At 40.8% G+C, this 10626-nt stretch overlaps 3 protein-coding genes across 3 annotated transcripts; all 3 read right to left on the bottom strand.

Moving 5' to 3' along the window:
- Window positions 1-700: 700 nt before the first annotated feature.
- Window positions 701-1078, bottom strand: LOC107045592. Its single transcript, XM_015267908.1, has one exon. The coding sequence runs from the start codon at window positions 1076-1078 to the stop codon at window positions 701-703; it is 378 nt and encodes a 125-aa protein (XP_015123394.1).
- Window positions 1079-2225: 1147 nt separating this feature from the next.
- On the bottom strand, window positions 2226-2768 carry LOC107045591. The gene has a single exon (XM_015267907.1). The coding sequence runs from the start codon at window positions 2766-2768 to the stop codon at window positions 2226-2228; it is 543 nt and encodes a 180-aa protein (XP_015123393.1).
- A 6689-nt stretch (window positions 2769-9457) lies between these two features.
- Window positions 9458-10348, bottom strand: LOC107045590. The gene has a single exon (XM_015267906.1). It carries the CDS (start codon window positions 10346-10348, stop codon window positions 9458-9460), a length of 891 nt encoding a protein of 296 aa, XP_015123392.1.
- Between the last annotated feature and the right edge of the window lie 278 nt (window positions 10349-10626).

Genomic DNA, 10626 nt, shown 5'->3' with positions numbered 1-10626 from the left:
AAAAATCATTAGAATAAATTGAACTTGATCTTACTTTAACAGTGAATGACATCATTACTTGGCATTCTCAACTATTCACTTAGAGTCTTTTACATTTGAGTCTTTGCATTTTCATTCACTTTTTTGATCAACGAGCAATGGAGCCAATTTTCGAACATTCCGATCGAACTCACCCTCGGCTGTTTTTAATCTCACTGAACGGATTTTTTCAGTCATCACCAGGATAAACTCGAATGACTCTCCCAAGAACCCAATGACGAGGAGGCAGATTGTCCTCTCGAATAATGACAATAGTGCCCTCCTTGATTTGATGTTCTCCAGTAGTCCACTTGGTCCTGGCGATCTGTTCGTTGAGGTACTGCTTGTACCAGCGTTTCCAGAACTCCTATTGTTTCTTCTGGATAAGTTCCCAAGATGAAAGTCTGTTGTTCGGACTGGATTCCCAATCGGGTTCTGGCAAACTGGTCAAGGCATCACCAGTTAGAAAATGGCCGGGAGTGAGCACGAGGAGATCATTGGGATCAGTGGAGATGGGCGTGAGAGGACGAGAATTCAGGATTGCTTCAATTTCAATCACGAGAGTGTTGAATTCTTCGTAAGTCACCAAAGTGTCAGTGATCCTCTTCAAATGATGCTTGAAAGATTGAACTCCTGCTTCCCATAGACCCCCGAAGTGTGGAGAGAGGGGAGGAGTGAAGTGCTATGTGATTCCTTGTTCACTCAACTTCTTCTGGACCATTTCATTGTTGGTTTCAGATTGGAGCAAAGCATACAGCTTCTGAATTTCATTGTGTGCCCCAATGAAGTTTGACCCATTGTCAGAGTACAGGTGTAAGGGCTTACCTCTCCGGGCGATGAACCGCTTGAGAGCTGCCATAAAACCCTCGGTCGTTAGGTCACTGACCACCTCGAGGTACACAGCCTTCACTGTCATACACACAAACACAGCAACCCAAACTTTGACCCGGCCTCTGTTTCGATGTTTCTTCTCCTTCAAAAAACAGGGACCGCGATAGTCTACACCGACATTGACAAAGAGCTTGGCCTGCGTGACATGAACTTTGGGTAAGTTGGCCATGACATAGTCATTGTTTGGTGGACTTGTACGATCACATCTGGTACATTCTCCAATGATTTTTGGCACTTGATCTCGGGCATCGAGTAACCAATACTTAGTACGCAGAGAATAAAGTATTGTCTGGACTCCGGAGTGAAAATTGGTGAGATGCTCGTTGCGAATGAGTAACTTGGAGATGGTGTGTCCTTTTGGAAGCAGCAGAGGGTGTTGCTGGGCATAAGGAATTGTAGCATTGCTCAATCGACCACCCACTCTTATCAATTCATTTTTATCCACAAAAGGGTGGAGTGACTTCAGTCTGTGCTTAGGCGAGAGGAGTTGCCCTTTCTCGAGCTCCTTTATTTCATTCGAGAAAGTTTCTGCTTGAACCAACTTGATGATTCTCTCGTTTGCCAGCTATAGCTCTTTTGCAGTGATTAATCCGCGCCTTTTGTTCTTGAACCTCAAACATAAGGCGACGATTCTTCTGAGATGACCGATTGACGAGTAAAGTTTGAGAGGATCATTCTTTGGAGACGTTAAAAGACACTAAACTTTCCTCAGTTCTGGAATTTCCGCAGGAATCAGCAATTCAGTAGTTGGCCAACTTGATTCATCTTCATTCAACCAAGGTGGTCCATTTTTCCACTGGGAATTTTCGATGAATTCTGCAGGGTTTAATGCACGAGACACGGGATCAACAGGATTGTCATGAGTTCGTACATGACGCCATTCACCTCCATTGGTTTTCTCTTGAATTCCAGAGACTCGATTTACGACGAATACAAGGAGTTTGTGTGGTGGTGTGTTGATCCAGCGTAAAGCCACCATGGAATCAGACCAAAAAATTGCTCGATGAATCTGATGAGACAAGGAATTTTTCACCATTTGATACAAATCAGCCAGTAGCAGAGCAGAACATAATTCAAGCCTTGCAAGAGTTATCGTTTTGATGGGAGCAACTCGTGACTTGGCACATAATAATTGTGTCTCTGAGCTACAATTGGAGTCAATAGTTTTCAGGTAAATGCAAGCGCCATAAGCTGCTTCATTTGCATCGCAAAATCCGTGTAATTGGATTTCCTTTGCGTCACTGATGATGATTTTTCTGATGAATGATTCATTATTCATCAGAGATAATTGTTTTTTGTAGGAGTTCCATTCAGTATTAACACTCAATGGTACAAGATCGTCCCACCGCAATTGTTCCTTCCAGTTTTTGCATGATAATTTTGCCTTGAAGAATAACTGGGCCAAGTAGACCGAGAGGATCAAATATCTTGGCCATCTTCGACAAAATAGAACGTTTAGTGACCTTTGAAGCAGTAGGCATCGGCTTCACTGTATAGACAATGGCGTCCCGCTGTGAGTTCCAGTGCACGCCAAGGGTCTTGATAGTGGCCTCCTTGTCGGTCTTCAGTTGTAGGTTAAAGCTGCCTTCAGGTAGATTCTCCAATAAACGTGGACCATTGGAGGCCCATTGCCTCAAATTCAATTCACCTCGTTCCAATAGAACGTCGATCTCATTATGGAGACTCATGGCAGTTTCAAATGAGTCAGTCCCCGTGAGTAAATCATCGACATATATATCCCTTTTGATGCGGAGGGCGGCTTCAGGAAAGTTCTCACTTTTATTATCTGCGGAAGCAACGCCGAAAGTAACAGTGTTTAATTCGTAGGTCTTGGTTTGCCCCTTAGCATCCATCCACATGATTCTTTGGAATTTTCTATCTTCATCGCGATCTAAAAACTGTGGGTACATTTTTTCAACGTCCGCAGTTAACACGTACTGATGAGATCGAAAACGAAGCAGTAATGAAAAAATATCATCCTGAATCATAGGACCAGTCATCAGTGCATCATTTAACGAAATTACAGTCGCACTGGTTTTTGCGGATGCATTAAAAACCACACGAACCTTCGTAGTGAGACTCGTAGTCTTGATGACCGCGTTATGTGGCAGGTAGAAACCCCCGTCCGGTGGGTCAGTGTTGGGGACCTCCGTCATGTGGCCCAGATCAAAGTACTCCTGTAACACTGTCCTATAGGGCTTTTCCAGCTCTGGTTTGCGTAGAAATTTTCGTCGCAATGCTCTCAATCTTACTTCTGGTATTTCCTTTGTGTTACAGAGAGCCGATTTTTTATCATTAAAAGGCAATGAAACGATGTAGCGTCCACTTTCATCTCTTGTAACGTTTTCCATGAAATGAGTTGCGCAGAGTTCTTATTCTTGAGAATATTTATGAGAGAGTGTAGGCACTTCTTCTCATTCTCAGAATTTCCACATATCAAATCCAGAATTGATCATTTCTGATTCAGTGGCCAAATTGCATTGCACTGGAGGTTGATTTACGGCAGAGCGTGTTTTAGGCAGAGCGCTCCCACCAAGGATCCATCCCAATTGGGTTTGCTGGAGAATTAAATCTGGATCACTGGGCCCATTCAATCGGATTTGGCCTTGGCAGAACATGAATAAACTCGTGCCCACACTAATCAAAATATCCACTGGCGCTGGCCGATCAAATAATGGATCAGACAATTGTATATTTTTAGGCAGCTGTAGAACACTCCTGTCGACCGGTTCCATAGGATAAAGTCCACCGATTTGTTTGACAGTGAGAAAACTGAGTGATCGATTGAACCCGTTGATTCGCGATTGGATAGTCATGTTCACCAAGTCATTAGCTGCAGTTTGAGAGTTATTAAGCCCCTCCACGGTCATACTGAGTGATTCTCGTGGCAGTTTCAATTTTTTGGCTGTCCAAAATAGCTCGACACTGGATGGGTCTCTGTTGATGATCGAAAATATTTACCATGGCAGTAACGATGAAATCTCCCGGTGGCAAAGTGGCCACGAGAGCAATGATTTTTCCAGGTAGAGAGGCCCTCATAATCCTGGTTTCCTCTTCGTTGAGGTGAACGAGTTCGTGATGCTTTTTACGACACGTGGCACAGTTGTCACCCTTGCAAACCCTCGTATTATGACCTGACTGGAAACACTTGAGGCATAGAGAGGCCTGCCTTGCGGCTTGAATTCTGTTCAGCAGTGCGAAAGCGAGAAACTGTTCACATGTGCTCAATGCATGCTGGACGTTGCAGCGTGGTCAGTTGATTTCTGATGCGTTTGTTAGAAGGACGTGAGTCTTCGGCGCAGTTCCCTTTGATTTTTTAAATTTCCCATTGACTGAAGATTCGATAGTGGACTCACGAACGGTGGAAGTGGAGGAGTATGAATACATTGAGGTGAGTCTTACGGCTTCTTCTCTCAAAAACGTCAAATGATCTTCATACTCTGGTAATTCGTTTCCCTGCATTTTGCGATTCCATTCTTTAGCAGTTTCCTTGTCGAGTCTTCTGAGAATTAGGTGCACCAAAAGAGTGTTCCAACCAGCAACATCTAGTCCTAGTGCCTTCATGGCTAAAATTGAGGTTTGAATGTGATTTAATAATTTTTTGATCTCTTCAGAAGAGTTTTTCTTCATGAATGGAGTTTCCATTAAGGATGTTCTACACCCTTTCTGCCAAAATTCACGTTTTTTTAATTTTTCTGGCAAACTTATGATGGAATTGACGTGAAAGGCATTTGTCCAGGCCTTTTTATCTTTTGAATGCCGGCTCTCAACTCTTCGACGTCGTCTTCCATTGTTTCGTGGATTTCTGCATGGTTTACGTTGGGTTCCAATGTGAGAAGCTCTCGGAGAACGTCGGGCATTGTCTCCATCTCTTCCGTGTTTTTGTCATAATGCTTATCAAGGTACGGGATGGAAGACTAAACGCCTCATGTAGCGACCAGCTCTCTTCATCTCGTGGCCAGCTGCTCTGGCGATAATTGGTCGGGCATTGCATAAAAATTGTCAATGAGTAGACAGGAAATACCACTTCAAATTGACGAGTACATTTGAAGAATAGTGCCTGGTGGTCAATAAAGCAGGTAGGTAGAGGCAGGTAGAATCTTCAAACGTCCAGCTCCTGATTGATTCTGGCAAAGTTCTCGTAGTTGGATGCACTAGAGTGAGAGATATTAGTACACGCACTCGCGAACTGTTCAATTTTAATTGTTTATTTGAGTTAACACTTCGATACGACACTAAAAGTTCTTATATATCCGGCTCGAAGGACCATTTTATGTTGAATATCATTAATGCGGTAGCCCGAAAAATTGTAGAAGGCCTCTTTACTTGGGGGTGTAAATCCCAGGTATTCCGATGTTGCAGCTCGCCAATGATTCTCCAACGAATGATACGGGAACGTAAACCGACTCAGTGTGATGTGGGATAAAACTCTGATTTAAAGGTTTTAGAAATGAAAAACACTATTTCACAACCACCTTAATTTTAATAACAAAAAATATTATTCTGAGTTACACGATAAGATCTAAAATTGCACGAGATGAATTAACTAAAAAGTCTAAATTGTCTATCGATTTAAAACACAATAATTCACTTAATAATTACGCGATAATATTGCGCTTTACTGAATAAACGATTTGACTTGGATAAAAAGATTGCTCGGATATAAAAGAGAAGCTCAGTGACAGCGAAGTCTTCACTGGCCGTTGTCTCGGAGGTAACTTTTAGAAGTTTTTGGAAAATTCTGAGTCCTCTTTTCGAAATTGGAAGGGATGAATAATTCTTATTGACTAACTAATTTTCGCTAGCTTTAAAATTATTGGTTGGAAGAAAATGGGAAGGCGTGGACAAGAATGACCATTGAGAGGGAGGCTTGGGTATTTCCAAAATTCCGGGATACCCTTTATTTGCTACTTGGGAAAAAATGTGTCTTTGTACTGGACATTTGGTCTGCACACCGTGGGAAAAGGGAGTTTGCAGCCTTCCAACTTTCTCTTAATCTTAGAATTTATGACTCAACCGTGCTAAAAGGAATTTTCTTAAAATTCTCTTCTCGAAAGGATATTTTCCTGTGAGAAACAAAAAAAAAGAGTCTGACAAACAGGAAGTGGAATGAATGGTCTCTGTACATATGGGAAGAAAAATTTTTTCCCCATTAAAATTACGAAATATCGGTCGTGTCACCGAACAGTTACAGTACGCGAGGGACCAGGATATTAATGCCTTCCATCGTCTAGTGTACCCTACTGCTCAAATTTCTTAATTATCCTGAAAATACCCATAATTGGTCGAAAAATGCGTCGATTTTCAACAAAAGAAGAAAACAAATTTTTTTGGTTAGTTCATTCACTTTATTTACCGTTTGAGAATCGAATCAGACACTCCAGTGTGTGTGCCATACTTAGAATGTAATGTTCTTATCGCTGCAGTAGCTGAATCTCCTTTTCGGTAATATGATTTGATGAGGAATGATTTTTGTTCGATGGTTAAATTTTCCATTTTAGTGCTGCAATTCCCGAGCAACTGAAGCATGAATGAAATTTGCGGAGAGTCCCCACTTCAATCATACATTCGACTTTAGACTGCACTGCCACCTTGCGGTATTCTACGCAATTTACTTTGGTCACATGCTATGGGACACCCTGTACTTAAAAAATTTCAAAAAATTGACTGTATTTTTTGACCTTGGTTGAAAATCGTTGAACGACGTCCTCCAAAGTACTTGTAAATATAAGAATTTATATTACAAACGCATATTATGATATGCACAGAGAAAACAGCTGTAAAATTTTTTTTAGAGGGGTATACCTACCAGAAAATACAGTAGTAGAGTAATGCATCAATTTTTAAACAATTTTTAATTTTATTTGTTAATTTTAATCGAACTAGAATTTTTCTTCTACTCATATGAAAATTATTCAATTATTGTTATGCCTACAACTTGTTGACATAGGCAGTGAAATTTTTTGCCGGAGCTTGAAGGAAATCGCAGGATAAAAAGTATGTATACAAATGAATGTCGTGATTGTTTTGAGGACAGTCCTCGAAAGTACCACCATTACTATTCATTTATAATTGTATCTGCAACTTGTTGATACAGAGATTCAAAATTTTTTTAGGTCCTCAAAAATACCACAGGATAGAAATATATATATCTATTATATATATGTGTAAAAAGCATCGCTAATAGATTCAAAAGAGTGGAATCAGTTGAACAGTTACGTCGCTGGGTGCATCAAATCAATCAATGTGGGACTTACATGGAGAAATTGAAACGTATATCAGAGGATACACTGAAAAATATGAAGAATGCTATTGATGCGGGATTGATCGTTCATGATACTGACCTATGGATATGGGTTCTGCAAGCTCAGAAATAGATTGGACATGAAGATATTCATTTCAAGGCCTTTCCATGGTGGCTTTATTATTTCAAGAAAGCTTATCGCATTACTTCCCGCAAAATTAATAAATTCGTTACACGTAAAACATTGAAAAATCGGGAAGATTTACAGAAAACTGCGGAAGAATTTTTGGGAAAGATCAAACCATATTTTGAAATATATGACTTGCAAAATATCTATAATCCGATCAAAATAGTTTTGAATTGGAAACGAATTCGGGGCGAAGGTTGGCAGAAGAAGGTACTAAACAAGTCTTATGCATTGTACAATCTATAACATCGACAACACACAGTTATACGATACAGCCTACAATTTCCGCTGATGGAAAATTATTGGCACCTCTTTTTATTGTTTACAAAGAACTCTCTGGCTCGTTCGGCCCCAGGCTCGAGGAAAATCTATTTACACCTTCAAATGTTTACGTAATCGCTTTGAAATCAGGGAAACTATCATCAGGTAAGATAATATTTCGCATGGATAACAAGAAATGACAAGTCTTGCACTGACTGTGTTAATCTCTCTATTTTAAACTTTCTAGCGCCCTTCAAAATGTGGCTAGAAGGAGTATTCTTTTCGAACATGGGACCGAAAAGTTTGCTGTTAATTGATTCATGGAGTGGATACTGCTCTAAAGTAGTGAAAGAAACAACTCCGCGGAATTATTACCTATGTTGTTTTCGAAAGGGACCACTAGAAAAATTCAATCTCTTGATGTATATAGCTTCAGGATTTAGAAAAATTAAGTATGTCATTTTACGGATACGGTCATTCTCCTGGATGACATTAATTTACATTCACGGAATAATGTAATAAAATTGCACTCTCTATTTCACAACCAGTTATCGTCGCCGAGGTATCGAAATCTATACCGTTTTGCTTGGTTCCAAAGTGGTTATATTTTAAAAAAAAACCAGAGGAATCAGACAATCCTGTTGATTTTGCATTTGGACAATGCTCTAATCCGCAATGTGAAATTGAAGGTTGTTCGAATGTTGCAGTAGTCAGATGCTCGTGGTGCAGGAAGTCTCTCTGCTTGCACCATTTCTTTGAAGAATATCATTTCTGTACTGATTATAATCCATGATAACATACACAGATCAACAATTGTAAGGTATCTAACGGGTAAATTTTAAAATTTTACATGAGTACGGGTGAGTGTGAGTGGAGCAGCGCGAGCCATTGTGGGAGTATTATAATAATATTTATTTACTGTACTCAGTGGGAATACACTGATTATACAAGGGGAAGAGCCACTTTACAACTTTGCAATTTTGATAATATTAACATCATGCATGTACAGTTCATTTAGACAAAAATGTCAAACGTAAGAAGAACTAAAAATAATGTGAAAAGGAAATTAATTCACGAGTCCGGGAATCCAAGCACAATTGACGAATCCTAGGTTCGACTAGAAAAGAAAAAAAAAAGAACAATTAGATTTGGAAATCAGAAGTTCTACCAAAACGGTTCTACGACTAGTTTTTGGAGCGTAAGAGATCGGATCTGTTCATTTCTGGAAATTTTAAGTGACTGGAGCAGGTAATTTGCTCATTTTTAGTTAAGTGAATAAAACCCAATGAAATTTTGTTCTGAGCGAGTTGGTCTTGTCTATGTTTAATGAAGAAATGAAAAGATGCTTTTTGTGTTCTACTATTTTTCAATTTTGGGATCGGAGTTGCATGCAAGACATGAGAAACTTGGACAATTTCGTGACTTCTGCACTGGAACCTGGAGTGACTAGATCATGCCAGGCTATGTTGGTTAAAGAGTTCCGCTCTCTAATGTGCTCAAGCGCCATGCAGTCCACCAGGAGGTGGATAACGCTGTCAGGTTCACCAGATGCACATAGTTGGCATGAATTGGACGAGTCGAGGATTAAAAGAGTCCCTTTCCATGTGATCCTGGCCTTGTTGAGGTCAGCCATCTTGAACTGTCCAATCAGTCCTAGACTCTTTAAGTTTATATCTGAATTGAGGTATTTAAAGTCCGCGAATAACAAAGCGTAGAGGTTGTTGTAGCTGGATCTATGAGCCCTTTGGATATTTTGGAGGTGGATCTTCTCTTGTAGAGTGGCGATGATAGCGTCTTTGGAGGATTCAATGAGACTGGGGCTCATGTCGGTGCTGATCAGCTTCTGGTGCTCTAGTTCATCTAGTTGAGTTTTCAGCTTGGAGATCCAGTTGGGAGTTGGTGAAGAAATTTGGGACTCTACATCTGATAACATCCTCAGGAGGCATTTTTTTAGGAATTCTGTCATTTGGCATAGCTACTAGCTTTCCCAACCAGCCAAGATTTCTCTTCAGTACTTCTACCTCTAGGGATGTGCGAACTGTTTCTAGTCCGAGTAGATAGTGGGGGGTGTTTCTTGAGAGCCCTAGGGCCCTTTTCAGGAAACTCGAAGGAATCGTCTCGAGTTCTTGCACGTACTCCTGTGCCCAGCATTCATCTCCATATAGAAGAGCTGTATCTATTATGTTGTCCAGCAGTTTGATAGTTGAGAAAATGGAGTTGGGTTTTGCTTTCGATAGAATATTTAGAGTTGCCCCCGATGCTTTGGAGGCTTTGGAGATACGGTCTTTGGCAGCTTGGTAAAATTTCCCCGAGCTGCAGAACACGATTCCCAAATATGTGTACTCTTTCACTAACTCCACTTTTTGTGAGCCGTAGTGGAAGGATCCAATACGCTTAAGTTTCGGGCTCCTGTGAAACACCAGCACTTTTGTTTTGGGCACGTTCACCTGGAGACTGTTGAGATAACAATATGATTCAAGGGCGTCCAGTTTGCGTTGAACATCTCGCTCCGATTCCGCGAGAATGACTATGTCATCTGCAAAAGCCATCAACAGAATCTCCAGGGAACCTCTCAGACCTAGACCTGAAAGTCCAAAAGTTCTGAAGTGCGCTTCTATGTCACTGATGAAGAGCGAGAAGAGGAGCGAACTAAGTGTCCTCTGTGGAGTGTCTTTGTTGATCTTAAGTTTGATTGAATCCTCTTCATTTATGGAGTATTGCATGAAGAGTTTGGAGTACACGCTCATTATCGATTCCAGCGCCTTCGACTCAAATCCCAGCAGTACCAGCTTCCTCCAGAGTTTTTCATGAATGACGGAGTGTCGACTGTGGCCAAAACAGTATTGCGTGATCCGCCTTGCTTGTAATCGACGAAGATTGCCAAAGCATATCTTCCTTTTTTGTTGATGATCATTTGGATGCCACTTGTGAGGCTGAAGAGGTTATCCATACACCTCCTGTTTTGGCGAAAACCACTTTGAAATTCTGGAATGATGTTGTTAGACTCTGCCCAGTACTGAAATCT

Source organism: Diachasma alloeum, unplaced genomic scaffold, assembly GCF_001412515.2.
Source record: "Diachasma alloeum isolate Michigan unplaced genomic scaffold, Dall2.0 Dall_scaffold_01013, whole genome shotgun sequence".
NCBI lineage: Eukaryota > Metazoa > Arthropoda > Insecta > Hymenoptera > Braconidae > Diachasma > Diachasma alloeum.
The sequence above is the reverse complement of the archived record's forward strand: the minus strand, read 5'-3'. Positions and strand labels throughout refer to the sequence as shown.

Bases quoted from the DNA above. Each gene is read 5' to 3' on its own strand.
- LOC107045592 (XM_015267908.1), bottom strand. From the start codon at position 1,078: ATGGCCAACTTACCCAAAGTTCATGTCACGCAGGCCAAGCTCTTTGTC.
- LOC107045591 (XM_015267907.1), bottom strand. From the start codon at position 2,768: ATGTGGATGGATGCTAAGGGGCAAACCAAGACCTACGAATTAAACACT.
- LOC107045590 (XM_015267906.1), bottom strand. From the start codon at position 10,348: ATGAGCGTGTACTCCAAACTCTTCATGCAATACTCCATAAATGAAGAG.